The sequence below is a fragment of the Orussus abietinus genome, unplaced genomic scaffold, assembly GCF_000612105.2.
Source record: "Orussus abietinus isolate OABI.00-Male unplaced genomic scaffold, Oabi_2.0 scaffold457, whole genome shotgun sequence".
Classification (NCBI taxonomy): Eukaryota; Metazoa; Arthropoda; class Insecta; order Hymenoptera; family Orussidae; genus Orussus; species Orussus abietinus.
Window position 1 is genome coordinate 1 of NW_019394619.1, and position 20,953 is coordinate 20,953.

Sequence of the window (20,953 nt, forward strand, 5' to 3'; positions counted from 1 at the left end):
ATATATCAAAGTTATACGAAAATCGGAGAGGATCATCCTTTTACGCACAAATACTAAATTTTTTTTGTCGAACAATCAAAAAGATTAAAATAGTTTCGAGGGTACCAAATTACTTTAATATTTAACGTGATCAGGCAAACGTTATTAACCAAAGAATTTAATCATGTCAACCAATCATTTGATTGGCCATGCAATGACCATATTCTACGGTTCAAGCAACAAAAATTGTATTGATTTAATATTGATTATGCTTGCGGCAGAGTCTCGATGAGATACATTTTTAGGTTAATAATTTTTATTTGCACCTGTTTCTCCCTAGAGGGCCGCGCGCAGCCCGTAGTGCCGCCCAGACAGTCCCGGAAGCTCCGGCGTTCACGGAGGATCGAGCCGCAACCAGCACTCGTGGAGGACGAGGACGACTACGGCGAGGACGAGGGGGAGGGTGAGGACGAAGACGAGGAGGAGAACGGGCCCCGAGGGGCGCCCGACGAGGAGGAGATGGCTCGACGCCGCCACCTCTACGAGACGGCCTTCGACTGCAAAGTCAGCCGCTCGGACGACGACCTGGACGACCTGGACCGGGTGACCAACCACCCGGTTCTACACCCGGGGAACGTGCGCAGCGTGTCCGCGTCATCGGTCCCGGCATCCAGGCCAGGAGTCTCAGGGTTTACGGAAGTCAGGTCCCAGGGTCAGGGCCAGAATCACCAGCAAAGTGGGGTCCAAGTGGGGAAGGAGCACCACCACAGGAACAAGGTGGTCACCCTGCGGCCGAAGCCAGTCCTAGGTCGCCTTCAGCATGTGGAGCAAGTCGCGAAGCTATCCCAGGAGGTCGCTGCTCTGCAGGTCAACTCTGGAGACGAGAAGGCCTCGCCTAGGCTCCCGGCAAGAGGATACACCCCGTCGCCGCCTTCCACCGCGCCGTTGCCTGCGAAGTTCCACGGGACCAGGGAGAACTTGTTGCTGAACATCAGGAGCGCGCCGAACCTGCCCACGCAGCAGCAGGATCACCCCAGATTGAAGGATGCGAGGCTGCCGGTGAAGTCTTCGTTGAGGGCCAAGGAGTCGCCCAGGAGCAGCGAGGGCAGCATCCTGGAGATCAAGGGCCGGCCGAAGAGCTTCCACCTACAGGAGCAGGCCGCTGGGGAGGCACAGGTTAGGAGGATGGACAGGGAGCTGATCCTGGAGTTCAAGGGCAGGCCCCGGGAGGAACGACCACGACCCAGGAGTCTGATAAGGGAGAGCAGGCCCATCATGGAGTTCAAGGGAAGGCCCAGAGAGGCCGAGGGGGATCTGCCCAGGACCGGTAGAGCGGAAGCTGGCCTCTTGGAGTTCAAACTGAGGACTGGGAGAAGACGTGCCGGGTACTCCAGCACGGAGTCCATGGCCACCAGCAGCAGTGGCGGTAGCATGGAGTCCCTGCGCAGCAGCACCAGCGAGGGGAACCGATCCACCAGCAGCTCGGAGAGCAGACACAGCACCAGCCTCAGCTCGCACAGCTCGGACAGTGGCAGTACCAACTGCTTCCTGCATCATCACCAGCAGCCCAGTCTTGCTGGGTTCCTTGCACACCATGCCAATAAGCTGCATATACTCTCGCCCATCTCCGACAAGTCGTCCCAGGAGCCGGCATCCGAGACCTCGGACAACAACCGCAACAACAACTCGCAGAAGGCGTCGCCGGAGGAGACCGCCACTGAGAACAGGACCGAGGGAACGACTGGGAACGCCAATGTGGCTAATGTGGCGAACGCGGCGAATGTGGCTAATGTCGTTAATGCCGTCACTTCGCCCGGGGGTGACTCGTCCTTCAAGAAACGACGCACCCCGCAGAACAAGAACCTCATCAACCTCGCGCTGCAGAGCTCCTCGTCCGGGGATGCCGAGATCCAGGGCTCTGATAGCGGCATCTCTATAGAGTCCAGGGCTGGGATCAAGTGCAAGCCTTTTGGGTTCCATCCTCCCAAGCCGCACCTGGATAACATCAACCTGGCTGATCATCAGGTACCCGAGCTCTCGGATCTGCCGTTCGATATGCCCAAGCTGAGGAGGAGGAGGTTGCTGCTGCAGCAGGATGCGACCACATCCGGGAGTGCCACCAGTGTCGACCTTCGGGATTTACCTTTTGATATGCCGAAACTCAGGAGGAGATTGAGGTGCACACAAAGCACAGAGTCCAGCGCTTCTCAGGCATCTTCAAGTTTGTCCGTCAGGGACGTCGAACCTCCGGCGTTGTTCGGTAAGTTAACACTTGTTGCTCCTTACTGGTTCTGGATTCCTCTATCATTCCCAGAGACAATACGCGTTTAACAGCCTTGGTAGAGACAGCAAACAATGGTAAACATTGATATTCCATCAGCAGACGAATTTAGGGACTACAGTCTCTAACTGGAACAAGTAGGGAGCAGCTGATCAATTGGTGTAGAGATTCATCTATGTATAGAGTACCATTTATCCAGTTATCAGTTACTTTCCGCGGCACTCAGGTGGCTGGAAAATCTGTTATCAACCCATCAGCAGACACATTTGAAGTCTCTTGCCAGGAACCGCGAATTAACGTCGTTGTTGGGACCCATATAGACTTGTCACAATTTAAAGTTGTTAAAAATAAGACCCTTCGGGAGAATCAGGTGGTTGAAATCCGACCCATCCAGGCTTGTCACAAAATTCTCTAAATTGAATTGAATTGATGACTCTTTGCGGGAAGCAGGTAGTTGGCAAATCGATCACCACCCCATTATCAGGCGAATTTGGGGGAAAGTCTTGGTTTCTCGTCAGGGTGTGCAATTTACCGTTGCTGTTGGGACCCACCCAGACTTGTCACAAAAGTCTTTAAATAGAATACGTAGAAATCATGTGATGAGTTTCAGCGATAACCAGGCGGCTGGGTAACTGATCATCCCTCGAAATTAGGGAACACCTAGCTGGTCATCGACCATCCCAAAAAAGTGTTGGTTTCTCGTCAGGATGTGAAATTTATCGCCGCTGTTGGGACCCATCCAGACTTGTCACAAAAGTCTCTAAATAGAATACGTAGAAATCATGTGATGAGTTTCAGCGATAACCAGGTGGCTAAAAAACCAATCACCCATCGAATTTAGGGAACACCTAGCTGGTCATCGACCATCCCAAGAAAGTGTTGGTTTCTCGTCAGGGTGTGCAATTTAATGTCGCTGTTGGGACCCACCTAGACTTGTCATAAGTCTTTAAATAGAATGCGTAGAAATTATCCGATGACTTTTAGCAATAACCAGGCCGCTGGAAAACCGATCACCCCTCGAAATTAGGGAACACCTAGCTGGTCATCGAACATCCCAAAAAAGGTCTTGATTTCTCGTCAGGGTGTGCAATTTAACGTCGCTGTTGGGACCCACCCAGACTTGTCATAAGTCTTTAAATAGAATGCGTAGAAATTATCCGATGACTTTTAGCAATAACCAGGCCGTTGGAAAACCGATCACCCCTCGAAATTAGGGAACACCTAGCTGGTCATCGACCATCCCAAAAAAGGTCTTGATTTCTCATCAGGGTGTGCAATTTATCGCCGCTGTTGGGACCCACCCAGACTTGTCACAAAAGTCTCTAAATAGAATACGTAGAAATCATGTGATGAGTTTCAGCGATAACCAGGTGGCTGGGTAACTGATCATCCCTCGAATTTAGGGAACACCTAGCTGATCATCGACCATCCCAAAAAAGGTCTTGATTTCTCATCAGGGTGTGCAATTTAACGTCGCTGTTGGGACCCACCCAGACTTGTCATAAGTCTTTAAGTAGAATGCGTAGAAATTATCCGATGACTTTTAGCAATAACCAGGCTGTTGGAAAACCGATCACCCCTCGAAATTAGGGAACACCTAGCTGGTCATCGACCATCCCAAAAAAGGTCTTGATTTCTCGTCAGGGTGTGCAATTTATCGTCGCTGTTGGGACCCACCCAGACGGCGGCTAACGTCATTAGGCGTCACTTAACGTCCTCTCTAACTCGCCGGCTGACACGGCCTAACCCTGGTCCTCGCCCCGCGACGAAATGGCTCCTGATAACGCTTCGAAGGCGCGTTATCGACGAGAGGGGCGCCCAGAGAGATCCTCCCCGCGGGAATTTAAAGGGCGAAGACCAAACTCGATTATTCAAAATCCTGCCGCCCAAATTGCAGAGTGCTCCCCCATGTTGCTGCGCCGCTCCTAACCCCCATGGCGTGGGCCCTACCCCCCGTTGGAGCCCTGGGCGACAGACACCCGACCCGGGGGACTCGACTACGCAAATGGCGTGTTTCGCCGGAAACGCCGCCTGCGTTTTCATCCCGCTGGTTCTCCCATCCCTGAGAGGAGCCGCGAAAGCATCGCGAAAGCATCGCGAAAGCGTCGCCCTTTTCAGCCCTCGTAAATCAAGGGCGCGACCGTCCTCGAGCTCCCCTGATAAATTGCGGGAATTATTTCCTTGTCGCCCATTCTCTATTTTCCTTGTTTCCATTTTTTTTCTTTTTGTTAATTGTACGGTAAGCTTCTATATCGAAGGAGATTTGTAGAGGTCGATTGGATTTTTGGGGGGTTTGGTTAATTTTTATGGGGAGAATTTCATTCTTATGGAGATATGTAGGGGTGGGGTGGTTCTCAATGTTAGTGGGGCTTTTTACAGGTTTTTTTTTCGATATCACGTTTCATTTGCTGTCATGGTTGTACTGTCAATTTCGATCTCCAAGAAGATTTGGAGGTTGATTGGATTTTGGAGGGTTTGGTTAATTTTAATGGGGAGACTTTAATTATGGGGAAGAGATGTGTAGTGGTGGGGAGGTTCTTAGTGGGATTTTTACAGGTTTTTTTTTTCGATATCACATTTCATTTGCTGTAATGGTTGTACTGTCAATTTCGATCTCGAGGGAGATTTGGAGGTTGGTTGGATTTTGGAGGGTTTGGTTAATTTTTATGGGGAGAATTTCATTCTTAAGGAGATACGTGTAGGGGTGGGCAGTTTCTTAGTGAGATTTTTACAGGTTTTTCTCGATATCACGTTTCATTTGCTGTAATGGTTGTACTGTCAATTTCGATCTGGAAGGGGATTTGAAGGAGTCGATTGGATTTTGGTTAATTTTAATGGGGAGAATTTAATTATGGGGAAGAGATGTGTAGGGGTAAGGAGGTTCGTACAGGGATTTTTTGACAGGTTCTTTCGATCTCAGGTTTTATTCTCTGTAATGATTTTACTGTCAATTTCTATCTCCAAGAAGATTTGGAGGTTGATTGGATTTTGCAGGGTTTGGTTAATTTTTATGGGGAGAATTTGACTCTTATGTAGATATGTGTAGGGGTGGGCAAGTTAGTGGGATTTTTACGGGTTTTTCTCAATATCACGTTTCATTTGCTGTAATGGTTGTACTGCCAATTTCGATCTCGAAGGAGATTTTGAGGTTGATTGGATTTTGGAGGGTTTGGTTAATTTTTATGGGGAAAATTTGATTATTGGGAGGAGATGTGTAGGGGTGGGGAGGTTCTTAGTGGGATTTTTACAGGTTTTTTTCTCGATATCACGTTTCATTTGCTGTAATGGTTGTACTGTCAATTTCGATCTCGAAGGGGATTTGGAGGAGTCGATTGGATTTTGAAGGGTTTGGTTAATTTTTATGGGGAAAATTTGATTATTGGGAGGAGATGTGTAGGGGTGGGGAGGTTCTTAGTGGGATTTTTACAGGTTTTTTTTTCGATATCACGTTTCATTTTCTGTAATGGTTGTACTGTCTATTTCGATCTCGAAGGGGATTTGGGGGAATCGATTGGATTTTGGAGGGTTTGGTTAATTTTAATGGGGAGAATTTAATTATTGGGAAGAGATATGTAGGGGTGGGAATACCATTTTTCGCTGGCTCCTGTATTTCTATAGAATAATTTTTTCTCCACATAAAATTTCTATTTCTAAAGGTCCCGCAAGCTCGATTTAACTTTTAAAGGGTAGGTTTCGTTTTCACGGGGAGAATTAAATCCTTGAAGAGTTCGGTACCGACGGGGAGATCCTTTGTTGTCCTTGCGCGGATTTCTCGCCCCCTTTTTGCCGGCTCCTTTTCTTTTCTATAAGACCGTCAAGGATGTGACGGATCGCTCGCTGGACTTTCTCCTGATGGATCTGCGATTCTATGATCGTAAATTGGCTTTTGAGGAGCCAACAGGAACGAATCCTGGGGGGACCAGGATCGGGACCGTCCGGGAAACGTCGAGCTCCAGATACGAGCCAGATTTCCGAAGGATATCGACCTTTTTGTCGAGGTGTCGCAATTACTTTCCGGCTTTCGAGCTTGATTGATCGCTCGGCCACCCTTCGAGATATCGAAGCGCCCATTATTGCCTCGAAACTGACCGAGAGCTTCGGAAATGAGAAGGGAAGAAATCTTATCGCCGGGGACTTTTCGATTATCGATAAGCCTCCTAATTCCTTCCGCTATCGTTACAAATTTTCGCAAGGAAAGTATTTGTTCTGAAAATTTCACGTTTGAAGTTTTTGATTTTAAAAAGTGAACATGTCTGATCTTTCTTTCCGAACTCCTTAGAAATTTTCGCAAGGAATGTCTTTGTTCTGAAAATTTCACGTTTGAAATGTTCGATTTTACCAAGTGAACATGTCTGATCCTTCATTCCGAAATCCTAAGAAATTTTTGTAAGAAAAGTCTTCGGTCTGATAACTTCAAGTTTGAAATTTACGATTTTACGAAGTGAACATGTCTGATTCTTCATTTCGAAATCCTTAGAAACTTTGGCATAGAAAGTCTTCGTTCTGAAAAATTCACGTTTGATATTTACGATTTTACGAAGCGAACATGTCTTCATTCCGAAATCTTTAGGAATTTTGGTAAGGAAAAATTAAAAGAAAAGTCGAGAAAGATTAAAAGAAAAGTCGAGAAAGATTAAAGGAAAAATCGAGAAAAATTAAAAGAAAAGTCGAGGAAGATTAAAAGAAAAGTCGAGAAAAATGAAAGGAAAACTAGATAAAAATGAAAGGAAAACTCGAGAAAAATGAAAGGAACAATCGAGACAAAATAAAGGATAGGTCGAGAAAAATTACTGGAAAAATCGAGAAAAATTCGAGAGCTTCGTTTTCCCTCGAGGCTCGCTGATGCATTTACGATTGCACGACACTGCACGCAAATCGTCACAGTGCGGCCCCGGCTTAAAGCTAGGGGCTTTCTTTTCTCCCTAGAATCGTTATAGACTCGCGAAGTCGGGAAGCTTTTGTCTAAAGGCACAATGCGGATTCACTCGTCTCTCTCCCTCTCGCGGCGCGCCCGTAAGGCTGTCTCTCTCCCTCGCTCTCCGTTCGTATTTCTCTCTGGCCGCTATCGCCGAAATAAAAACCAACCCTAGCATCTCACCTCATCTCCTGAAACTGGGTAAAGTGAATTCCTTTATGAGCCTATAATAATTACCGCCTCTTTCCACCCCGGCTCACCGGCTTTCTCCTCGGGGGACAATTACTTTCTCGAATGACATCCGCCGGCCCCCGAGATGCGCTTCCGCCTCTCCAAACATCGAGAGTCAACGTCATCGCTCCGATTAAATGACGCCTTTTTCAATGACACTTTTGCAATTTTTATTTCGATATAGTTATATTTTTCAGGTATATTATTAAACAGAGATTCGTATTTCGAAAGTTTTGCACATCGAGAGTCAACGTCATCGCTCCGATTAAATGACGCCTTTTTCAATGACACTTTTGCAACTTTCATTCCGATATAATTATATTCTTCAGGTATATTATTAAACATAAATTCGTATTTCGAAAGTTTTGCACATCAAGAGTCAACGTCATCGCTCCGATTAAATGACGCTTTTTTTAAAGACACTTTTGCAACTTTCATTCCGATATAATTATATTTTTCAGGTATATTATTAAACATAAATTCGTATTTCGAAAGTTTTGCACATCAAGAGTCAACGTCATCTCTCCGATTAAATGACGCTTTTTTTAAAGACACTTTTGCAACTTTCATTTCGATATAATTATATTTTCCAAGTATATTATTAAATAGGGCGTTGTATTGCAAAAATACTTTACACCGAAAGTCAGCGTCATCGGTCCATCGATTTTTTTTAATGTAGTCAATTTCTTTGTTGTATAGAGAGGACTTTACTGCCCCCTTAAATCAAATAAAAATGTAGTAATGCAGTAAATATACAATGTCACGGGCATTTATACATTTTCTGATTTGTAATATTTCCATTTTATGTTTTTCCATATTAAACTTCAGTTATGTCAGGTGTAAACATGTATGTAAATTTCCATCGAATTTTTTCAATGTCGTCAATTTCTTTATTGTATAGAGAGGACTTTACTGCCCCCTTAAATCACGTAAAATTGTAGTAATGCAGTGAATATACTATGTCACGGGCATTTACACATTATCTGATTTGTAATGTTTCCATTTTACGTTTTTTATGTAAAACTTCGGTCATGTAAGGTGTAAAAATGTATGTAAATTTCCATCGATTTTTTTCCAATGTCGTCAATTTCATTGTTGTATTGAGAGGACTTTACTGCCCCCTTAAATCCCCCCTTTGATCTATCTCACACGGGTCATTTAATGTCTACCACAGAGATAGGATTCGGGGAGCCATTAGTGGGGGTAAAAAGCGATATCTTGGCCTCCTTGCTTGACTGAATAAGAAGAACGAGGTCGAACTATAACACCAAAGGGTGGCGAAAGAGAAGAGGCAAAAGCGAGGAAGATCGGATTATGGCGGCGCTTTGATAAAAATGCAAATTTTTAATTAAAACCATCGATAACCCACAGTGACGCTTCTCCTCCGTAAAAGAATTTCAATCAAAATCGAGTGAAAATCTCGAGGGAAAATTTCACTCTTAATTTTCCTGAATTTATCGAATTGTCCTAATCTTTTTTTGCATTACTCGTACAAGAGCTATTTTCTCAAGACTTTTCCGACGAGAAATATCGTTAATATCAGGAGTTTAATATTTAAAAAGCCTAAGCGGAAATTTCACTTTTAATTATCCCGAATTTTTCGAATTGTTCTAATCTCTATTTTTTGCATTACTCGTACAAGAGCTATTTCTCAAGACTTATTTTATTTTTCCGACGAAAAATATCGTTTATATCAGAAGTTTGATATATAAAAATCCCAAATTTCACTTCTCTTAATTTTCTTGAATTTATTGAATTGTTCCAATTTTTTTTGCTTTCTTTGCAGTCTTATTTGATTTTTCTGACGAAAAATATCGTTAATACCAGAGGGTTAATATTTGAAAATTCATTTTTTCCTAACTTGATAAAAAAGAATTGGGTCAGATGGTTATTAATATCGAATAATCGATGAAATGAAGTTATTAGTGTTTTCTGAACGTTTTTAGGTGTCATTTTTTGGGTTCTCATTTTTCTTGCCTGGCAAAAAATTAACTCGAAAACCCTCTTCGGGGTCGCAACCCTCGGTCACCCCCATGATAACGAGATTTAATATCAAAAGCCGGGGACTAGCCGATAACCAAGCAAGGTAACATCGTTATCTGTTTGGCAAACTTTCGACAGAACTTGCCAACTCCCTTAACGTCGTTTCTCGGTGACTGAGTGATTTCTTTTCTAAAGATTTTCGCAGATTTCTAATTTTCTCTAATTTTTCCTCTCAGGGATCTTTACAAGGCGGATTATTTGTCGGAAATATATCCGAGACGGGTTATGTTGGAAACATTTACAAGATCGGATGTTTCCAGAATAATTCCAAGATCATTTGTGTGCGAAAAATTTCTTGTCGAAATTTTCTCGCAAACTTCTACGAATTTTCCCTGCCGGTGATCTTTCGAAAACGGGGTTATGTGTACGAAATATGTCCGAGATGGGTAATGGAAATATTTCCAAGATCGAGTACTTCCAACATAACTCCAAGATAATATTTTTCAAGAAAAATTGTTTGTACGAGGACTTCTGCAAATTTTTACGGACTTTCCCTCTATACTTACGTTTCTTCTTCCCGCTATACATACGTTTCTGTCAGGGTTCTCATGCATTTCTACCTCAACCAGTGAAACATCATTTTATGATTAAAAGGCTGCTTTCTCGATGATAACCTCCATTCTTCCTCTCCTTCGGGAAGGGGTAGGATCATTGTAACATAAACTTAAGGAATAATAACAGGTCTTATATGCATCCGAGCAATTTGCTTCGTTTGCGAGAAGTTTTGCCACCTGGCGGCGCTGTCGGAACTAATAGGGCCAAATGTTTGTTTCTCCAATCACATAGGGAAGTTTAGAATAACCTTGCAACGAGCATAAACTTCCTATAATATGTGATTACAGCTCCCAGATAAACTTTCAATTTTCCTATGCGTATTTTAACCTCTTCATTCAATTAATATTACCATTACCTTATATGCACCCAAGCAGTTTGCATCGCCTGCGAGAAGTTTTGCCACCTGGTGGCGATGTCGGAACTAATGGGGCCAAATCATTGTTTCTGCAATCACATAGGGAAGTTTTGAATAACCTTGCAACGAGCATAAACTTCCTATAATATGTGATTACAGCTCCCAGATGAACCTTCCGTTTTCCTGTGCGTATTCTAACCTCTTCATTCAATTAATATTACCATTACCTTATATGCACCCAAGCAGTTTGCATCGCCTGCGAGAAGTTTTGCCACCTGGCGGCGATGTCGGAACTAATGGGCCAAATCATTGTTTCTGCAATCACGTAGGGAAGTTTAGAATAACCTTGCAACGAGCATAAACTTCCTATAATATGTGATTACAGCTCCCAGATAAACTTTCAATTTTCCTATGCGTATTTTAACCTCTTCATATAGTTAATATTACCATTACCTTATATGCACCCGAGAAGTCTGCATCGCCTGCGAGAAGTTTTGCCACCTGGTGGCGCTGTCGAAACTAATAGGGCCAAACCATTGTTTCTGCAATCACATAAGAAAGTTTAGACTGACTTTTCAACGAGTATAACGTTCCTATAATATATGGTTACAGCTCCCAGATAAACCTTCAATTTTTTTGTGCGTTTTGTAACCTCTTCATACAATTAATATTACCATTACCTTATATACACCCGAGTAGTCTGTATCGCCTGCGAGAAGTTTTGCCACCTGGCGGCGCCGTCGAAACTAATGGGGCCAAATCATTGTTTCTGCAATCACATAAGAAAGTTTAGACTAACTTTTCAACGGGTATAACGTTCCCATAATATATGTTTACAGCTCCCAGATAAACCTTCAGTTTTCCTGTGCATATTCTAACCTCTTCACGTACTTAATATTACCATTCCAAATGATGATCCCTCCTGCACGTTTTAGGCCCAGCACCATGAATACCGTACCTATTCGCAAGGTTACATTTCCCATTTCATGTGGTAAATCTCACCATTTATTTGGTTTTCCTTCCCACAATATTTTAACCACGTCCCTGTAGTAACCGTAAGTATAACCAAATTCATTTTTTCCGTGCAGTTAGCATATAGATCAGTGCGTAGACCTCTAATACGGCGCGGATGGCCGATTCATCTATCCTTAATCTAGGAACAAATTGGGGGCTTCGTGATGCCGCTCGCGGAAACGCCGTGTAAGCCTCCCCGTAGTTCATATTTCATGAGGCCGGGGTGCATCAACTATTCCGGGCAGGTTCGAAGTGTTTGTTACAGCAGCGATAAGGGTGCCTCGGATTCGGGGTGGGTTCCTATGCTATCGTGTAACATCTGCGAAGAAGTTTCATTCCGGCACATCTGCTCGGCCTCCATTCCTCTTACTGATCCCACCAATCATATATCCATGGACCGAATTAATAATTAGTAATGATCGATCCAAAATTTCGAACAGGAACTCTTTCATCTGGCATGGGACTATGAAACGTGAAGTATGAAGTAGGAAGAAATTGTTCAGCTAGCACATTCGCTTCTAATCTTATTACTCTATTGTTTACATTTCGCAGATTAATCTGATATATATCCGTGGAACGGATTAATAATCAGTAATGATCAATCCAAAATGCCGAACAGGAACTATTTAACGAGTTATTCTGGCATAGGACTATAAAACGTGAAATATGAAATAGGAAGAAATTGTTCAGTTAGCACATTCCATTGGAATCTTATTATTCTATTGTTTATATGTAATGTAAACATTTTTTTTTCGAAAATTCAAATTTTGAAAGTGTCAAAATAATTCCTATGTGCTTGCGACTCATATGTCAAAGTTTCATACGGTTCAGTTCAATACTCTTAAATAAAAGTGTTTCATTCGGATCGACTGATTTGCGGGAGGTTTCACTCGTAAAGTAACTTCACCGTAATGTAAAAAAAATTGGGTTACAAATACTATAGCGAAATGGTTAAAATACTGTGGTTAAGGTGAAGCGAAACACGTCGAGGAACTTGATCGACGTCAATAAAGAAGATTTTTCTAAATGCCTACGTTGCCGATGTTGGTTTTTATATCGACAGCTGTGTCGAATTATATCGGGTATTGTATCAAATGGCATCTTCCACCTGTCGTTTTGATACAATAATTATAAAGAAATCGAAGTAAAACTCCAGAAATCGTCTGGATTTGTGGTTTCTGGGGCCCTAATTGACTGCAGAGGGACCCCCTGCGCCATCTGTGATTTCCAGATCAATTAAATTTTCCCTCCGAGTCCTCGTATTCCCACCGTTTTGGCATAGAAGCGCATACAAGACTTTTTTTGCCTTCATCCCGTTCAAATGCGAGTTTATCGATTACCAGAGTGTTCTAAATTGTCGTAAAATTGTCCTGACCCTTTCGATTCTCATATCAGAGCCTTCGAAAATTGTATATCGATCGAAATATGAGAGCTCGACGCCATTTTAGTTATGGTCTGGGCTGTGTTAAAAAATTTTCTTAAAAAATCCAAATTTTGAGTGTGTCAGGACAATTCTTAGATGATCAGGAGTGATGTGTCAAAGTTTCGGACAGTTTGGTCCAATACCCTTAAAAAAAAAGTGTTGTATTCAAATCGACCGATTTTAAGGGTGTTTCACTTCACCTTAAAATATGTTCAGTTCCAATCAATTCCATTTGCCTTCTTACCGGGCCGGGATCCCGGACTGCTTCCTAAGAAAATAACCGGGAGCGAAAGCAGAGGAGGAATAAAGTCCTTCGCGCTTTCCCCAGGGGAAATTCCTTCGGAAGCAGATAAGAGTGACTTTTAATTCCCTCGAAAAATCACGACGTACGATTCGCCATATGTCGCCGGTAGGAGAAATCGAGGGGGATTCCCTTCTCTCGATTCGAAAGACTCCATGGCGATGCGTCTTCATTGCCTCGCGCAAACACCGGGGACGTGGAAGGATTGATTATTTCGTTAGGGGACTTTCGTTCAATGCCGTACAATTCTACAAATCCCGCGAGAACAAAGAACCATAAAACTGCCATTAACATAAACGCCATTCCGCCGAAACAACACAGAACAATTTCGAAATATTTCCTTGTAATCTCTGTTAAACATCTCGAGCGACGGATTCCTTTAAGGGGAAGTGGAACCCCCTTCAAATCAGTCGATTCGAATACAACACTTTTTTTAAGGGTATTGGACCAAACTGTCCGAAACTTTGACACATCACTCCTGATCATCTAAGAATTGTCCTGGCACATTGAAAATTTGGATTTTTCAAAAAATTTTTTTAACTTAGCCCTACTAGAACCAAAATGACGTCGAGCTCTCATATTTCGATCCATATACAATTATCGAAGGCTCTGATATGAGAATCGAAAGGGTCAGGACAATTTTACGTCAATTTAGGACACTCTGGTAATCGATAAACTCGCATTTGAACGGGATAAAGGCAAAAAAAGTGTTGTATGCGCTTCTATGCCAAAACGATGGGAATACGAGGTCTCGGAGTGAAAATTTAATTGACCTGGAAATCACAGATGGCGCAGAGGGTCCCTCTGCAGTCAATTAGGGCCGCAAAAAGCATGAATCCAGAGGATTTCTGGAGTTTTACTTCGATTTCTTGATATTTATTGTACGAAAACGAGAGGTGGAGTACGCCATTTGGTACAATACCCAATATAATTCGACACAGCTGTCAATATAAAAACCAACATCGGCAACGTAGGCATTTAGAAAAATCTTCTTTATCGACGTCGATCAAGTTCCTCGACGTGTTTCACTTCACCTTAACTTTTCGCATCCGCGATCAGCCGAGAATCGACGAGCAGGCGACAAGTCGCAAAGGTGTCGATAATGTCGGTAATATCGAGCCTCGCGTCGGAAAATCAGATTTTCCGCGCGGAGGCCTCGAGGACTCTTCTCCGTCGACGCAGCCCGGAGGCTGGGTTCCCGGGGAGCGCGACGCAATATCTCCGGGATACGAGATCCCGAGGGAGGTCTAATCTCATCCGAGCTGCGCAATCTCTTAGCGGTTAACTTCTTTTTTCCAGGCCGGAATGACGTAGGTGTTTCCATCTCGACCCGACAGGTGTATCCTCGAATTAGGACCCTCCAGGACACTAATCGCCCGCGATGGCTGCCTTTTTCCTGGAGGCGAAAAGTCGGAAAAGAACGGCGGGAAAGAGGGAAAAAAGGAATAAGGATTACCGGGGGGAGGGGGAAAAAAAAATCCCTCGACTCGACCCTCTTCAGGACCCGGTGGGGGAGTCCTTAAATATTAACCGGGGTCCTTCGGCCTCCACTTTCCCAGATTGAGCGCCAATGTTTTATTAAATCTAATCCCGGTCCCGGAGATCATCGAGAACCTCGTTTCCCTTCGCTGCGATTTCTCATCCCCTTGTTGTAAATGAAGGTGGACTTAAGGTGTTATGAAAGGCGCTGAGAAATTTAATCGAGGTTGATAAATTGAAATTCAGCTGTACACTTTTTCGTGGGAACGTCATTTTGAATACTCAAGTGGTAACATAAACTGGCGCGTCACGTTAGCGACATTTATATTTATGTTCAAGTCTTTTACAGTCTATGTTGAGAATTATACGAAATGAAGCGATCCATGTGTAATTTCGGTAAAGTAATGATAAAGAAGGCGATGTAAAACTGTCGAAATCGTGTGAATTTAGGATTCGAACGACTGTTTAGGGCCAACGTCGCCATCTGTGACGCGTAGTTGCAACTAAATTTATGCAGTTTCTGACTACACTGATAAAAGTCCATGAGAATTTACATACATTTTTACACTTATCCGGCGTTAACATTTATTTATAAAAAAATCCTGTTTTAAAATGGCCTACAGAAAAGCGTTAACATTTCTTTAGAAAAAAATCCTGTTTTAAAACGGCCTACAGAAATGTGATGGTTTGAAATGATCTACTCTGAAAGTTATGGACTTAAGGTGTTATGAAAGGCGCTGAGAAATTTAATCGAGGTTGATAAAGTGAAATTCATCTGTACACTTTTTCGTGGGAACGTCATTTTGAATACTCAAGTGGTAATATAAACTGACGCGTCACGTTACCGACATTTATATTTATGTTGAAGTCTTTTACAGTCTACGTTGAGAATTATACGAAATGAAGCGATCCATACGTTATTTTGGTAAACTAATGATGAAGAGATCAATGTAAAATTGTCGAAATCCCGTGAATTTATTATCCTAACGACAGTTTAAGACCAACGTCGCCATCTGTGACGCTTAGCTGCAACTAAATTTTTTCTCTATAAACACGCGTTAGCCCCGAGGGAAGCTAGCATTCTCTTGCAATCGTTGGTGAAAGTATTTTCCATATTTTCCCATCTGACTCTGTAATATTCCGTTTTTATGGTATTCTAAATTGTTCGAGCTAGGTCCTAAAACTCTTCATTTTCGATTCTATGCCTCCGAGGAGCGTTAAACATCGAAAACGTGCCCGGACCACGCCATGTTGGTTCTAGTCCATGATAAATAATCAAATTTTTTATGAGAAATGAAACTTCTAAGATTCAGATTAACCAATTAGCTGTGTTTGACTGTGTGTGAGTATACTCATCATGAAAACACACGTTTCCAATAGGTCGACACAGTTAACTGGTTAAATTTCTCAGCACCTTTCATATCATCTTAACTTAAAACATATAGTGAAACATATAGTGAATGAAACATAATGAAACATATAGTGAATTTAGCTTATGTTACACTTGAGTATTCAAAAGGACATTACCAACAGAAAGGGTATAGACGAATTTCATTTTGTCGATGTGGATTAAATTTCTCAGCGCCATTCATATCATCTTAACGTTGCGAAAGAAACCGTGGATAGATAGACGTTTCATTTTTACATCTACCGCCCTGTTTCCACTAGATTTACGTGAATAAAGCATATAGTGAATTCTATGTATAAAACATATGACGGAACATATAGTGAAATATATAATGAAACATATAGTGAAACATATAGTGAAACATATAATGAAACATATAATGAAACATATAGTGAAACATACAAAACATATAGTGAATTTAGCTTTTGTTATTACTTGAGTATTCAAAACGACATTACCACCAAAAAGAGTATAAACGAATTTTATTTTATCGACCTAAGAAACCGTGGATAGATAAACGGTTCATTTTTACACCTATCACCCCGTTTCCACTAGATTGACGTGTATAAAGCATATAGTGAATTCCACTACATTGTGTTTATTGGATCGTGACTCATTCCAGGCGGCGGCTTGGCGCGACCCAAGATGACCCTGAACCTCGACGGGGGTGGAAATGGCGCCGGAGACTGCGGGGGTGGAGGCGGCCAGCTCATCCTGAAGAAGCCTGGAGGTCTGAGTCTCGGACTGCCCCTGGAAATCGGCACCCTTAGAGGCTCCTCTGAGCTGGTCGACGTGGACCTACCCCTCGAGAGGCAGGGGTTGGTAGAAATTCATGATGCTTATTTTCGAAATTTCTATTAATGAGCTAATATAATTTAATAATAATATAAGCTGATATAACTCAACCCTTTGAACACGGAGCCATTTCGACATATGGACGAAATTCGTCTGACCGTGCAGGCAATATTGGACCAAACGTCGGGCGCCTTTAGGCGCTCTTAATCCATTTCTACAGCTGGTAGCACATTACCATGGACAGACAAATTTTCCGGACCAACAAAAAAATTACATTGGCTCGGGAGACATCAATTTACATTTTTTTCACATTGTTTATAAATGATGCATTCATTTTTACAATTGATATCACATTTTCATGGACATCCCCAGACCAACAAAAAATTGCATTTGCTAGGGAAACGTCAATCTCCATTTTTTTTTACTTTTCTATAGATTATGTATTCATTTTTACAACTGATATCACATTTCTATGGACATCCCCGAACCAACAATAAACTGCATCAACTCGGGAGACGTCAATTCCCATTTTTTTTAAATTTTCACAAATGATGTATTCATTTTCACAACTGGTATCCCATTTCTATGGACATCTCCGGACCAACAATAAACTGCATCAACTCGGGAGACGTCAATTCCCATTTTTTTAAATTTTCACAAATGATGTATTCATTTTTACGACTGGTCTCACATTTCCATGGATATCCCCCAGACCAGTGAAAAGTTTATAGTGGTTCGGGAAATGTCAATTACGTGTTTATAAATCCTTAATGAATGATGTGTCCATTTCCGCAGCTGGTATCACGGTTCGATCACTCGAATCGAAGCAGAAGCCGTCCTTCGACTCCTCCGAGAGGGCAGCTACCTCGTCAGAAACAGCGAATCCACCAAGCAGGACTACTCCTTGTCCTTGAAGTAAGCTAAAATACATTACCCCGAGTAATTAAGGTGATATGAAAGAGTTAGCTTATATACAGGTTGTTTGAAAAGTAGTGTCAGCGAGTCGAATTAAAATAATTTATAGATCAATCTTTACAATTTGAACGTGGAGGCTACAAGGCAGGACCTAACCCTCATAAAATTTCATTTTTTATAACAAATTAAAAAAAAAATCGAAATTTCATGAGTTTCGGGACCTTCCCTATACCCTCCACATTTATATTCTAAAATTTGAATCGGTTCAGTGCACCCAGTTAGGAGAAAAGTGTCATAAAGGAGACCTATTTGATATCACTTTCACATCATCTTAAAAAGGTAAAATCTGTATGATGGTAACCTTGACTTTCGGTTCCAGGAGCGCGAGAGGCTTCATGCACATGCGCATTCAGCGCAACGAGGAGCTCAACGCGTACATCCTGGGTCAATTCAGCAAGCCCTTCGACAGCATCCCTGAAATGGTGCGACACTTCAGCGTGAACCGACTTCCGATTCGCGGAGCCGAGCACATGTGTCTTCTGCATCCGGTGATAGCGCAGCTTTTGTAGCGCATCTATCGGAGCGCCCTCTAAGGCGCTGCATTTCTGCACCGGGTCAGTCCCTTCCTTCCGGAGAGACCGAAGGGAAGAAATGGGAGGCAGTTTCCGGTCTGGGTCGAGGATCGCATGGTCCAGGAGAGGATATCCTTATGGGATATCGCATGGTCCAGATCGAGGACGAAGATATCCTTATGCGATTTCGAATGGTCTTGGTCGAGGACAAAGATATCTTTATGCGATATCGCATGGTCTAGGTCGAGGTCGAAGATATCCTTATGCGATATCGCATGGTCCAGGTCGAGGACGAAGATGATATCCTTATGCGATTTCGAATGGTTTGAGTTGAGGATATCCTTGTATAATGTTACGTGATCTAGGTCTGAGATTGCGAGGTTCAGGATGAGGTTATCTTCATGCGATATCGAATGGTTCGGGTCGAGGATCGTGAGGTCGAGGACGAAGATATCCTTATGCGATATCATATGGTCCAGGCGGATGATCGTGAGGTCGAGGACGAAGATATCCTTATGCGATATCGCATGGTCCAGGTCGACGATTGTGAGGTCGAAGGCGAAGATATCCTTATACGATTTCAAATGGTTCGAGTCGAGGATATCCTTGTATGATGTTACGTGATCTAGGTCTGAGATTGCGAGGTTTAGGATGAGGATATCTTCATGCGATATCACGTAACTCAGGTCGAGGACCGCAAAGTCTAGGACGGGGATACGTTCATTCAATGCCGAAGGGTCCAGGTCGAGGATATCCTCGTGTGATATCATATAATTCAGGTCGAGGATATCCTCGTGTGATATCATATAATTCAGGTCGAGGATATCCTCGTGTGATATCATATAATTCAGGTCGAGGATATGCTTAAGTGATATCGCATAACTCAGGTCGAGGACCGCAAGGTCTAGGACGAGGATACGTTCATTCTATGTCGAAGGGTCCAGGTCGAGGATATCCTAGTGCAATATCGTATAATTCAGGTCGAGGATATCCTTAAGTGATATCGCATAACTCAGGTCGAGGACCGCAAGGTCTAGGACGAGGATACGTTCAATCTATGTCGAAGGGTCCAGATCGAGGATATCCTCGGGCGATAGTACATAATTCAGGTCGAGGATATCCTTATGCGATACCGCCTAATCCAGATCAAGGATATCCTCATGCGGTACCGAACGATCCAGAACTAGGATCCCAAGGCCTAGAACAAAGACATCCCCATGCGATATCGCATAATCCAGGTCTAGGACGAGCGACCTCGCTTCGAGCCCTTAACAAGGACCACTTCAGGAAGTGCACTGGAGACCTTTTCCACGAGGATATCGCTTCCCGAGCGCCAGGACCTGGACGAATTAAAAGGACAATAATCGGAACGGTCGGGACTTGGCCAACGTCGATGACACTTTCGACGGGAACCTCCCGAGAAGAGTACAAAAGAAAGAAAATGAAGGAACTACCGCGCGATCTCGGGGATCCATCTTCCAGGCCATCGTCCACACCTCGTGTGGCAGGAACGCGAAATTCACGCGAAATCGGCCCCTCTTCAGGGTGGCTCTTCAAGGTGTCCTCTAGGTCCGAAAGAGCCACGGGAATGAGTCGCTCACTTCGCTTCTGGAAGTATCTCTGCTCACAGGAACGTCTTCGGGGTCCTCTTCAAGGTTAGATAATTCGACTAGAGGATGAAGAGCTCAACTGAAACCTGAAGAGCTCCAAAACAAGTCTTCAGGATTCTTCCCAAAAGACGTGAAGACACGATTTTTCAATTTTTGCGAGGAATTACTTGAAAGATGCGACATCCTTGCGGCTGTTTCGGACCGTAGAAGGATCACCAGGGGTCCAGGATCCAGAGGACGATTTTGTATAAGGATCCCTGGCTCGAGTTACCCCGTTTCTCCCCTGTCTCACCCCTCCGCTCCCGGGGATGATGGCGGATGGGCTTTCCTGGATTTTCGACGGTTTTTCACGTTTGCACACCTGCCTGGACGCGAGGGTCCTTTTTGTACTTCACGAGTACCTTGAAGACAGCAAGTTTCGTCCTTCGGGCGAGGATGCTCCACCTCGTGACCGCTCATTCAGTGCCGAATTATGCGTTAACCTAAACGGAGTCGCAATTAGGCTAAATTGATACCGTTCGTCTTCCCGGAAGCAACCTACCTCCAGAGAATTAGGATCCCTTGAATCCTTCCATACAGGAACAGGAAGAGGAACCTCGAGCCGAAGAGACTAGACAGGAATCCTGCGAGGATCCTCGCGAGATTTTATAAGGAGTCCTCGATGAGATGAATCCCTTCGAGGACCCCTAATAAGGGACAGTCATCGGAAAAGTCTTTCGAAATTACTGCGAATAGACCAGGGGGGATGCAAATCCCATTTAAGGTGAAGTGAAACCCCTTTTCAAACAAGTCGGTTCGAGTAACACACTTTTTTTTAAGGGCATCCCATCGAATTGTCGGAAACTTTGACACGTGACTCGTGATCGCCTAACAATTGTCCCGACACTTTCAAAATTCGGATTTTTGAAGGAAAAATGTTGGTTCGACTTAGCCTAGACCAGAAATAAAATGGCGTCGAGGTCTTATTTTGATCCAGGAAGTAGCATAAGGAGGTCCAACGACATTTATTGAAATCGCCCCCACTTTAAGATCATATGAAAGGCGATGAAAAATTTAATCGACGTCGTTAAAATAAAA

At 43.3% G+C, this 20,953-nt stretch overlaps 1 protein-coding gene across 1 annotated transcript; it reads left to right on the plus strand.

The window, feature by feature from the left end:
• Positions 1-319: 319 nt before the first annotated feature.
• Positions 320-18,263, plus strand: LOC105694991 (the record flags this gene model as incomplete). The annotated part of the gene is made up of 4 exons (XM_023432886.1): positions 320-2,239; positions 16,607-16,802; positions 17,575-17,694; positions 18,074-18,263. Coding segments are annotated over 4 exons (2,426 nt in total), but the record flags the coding sequence as incomplete, so codon positions are not given.
• Between the last annotated feature and the right edge of the window lie 2,690 nt (positions 18,264-20,953).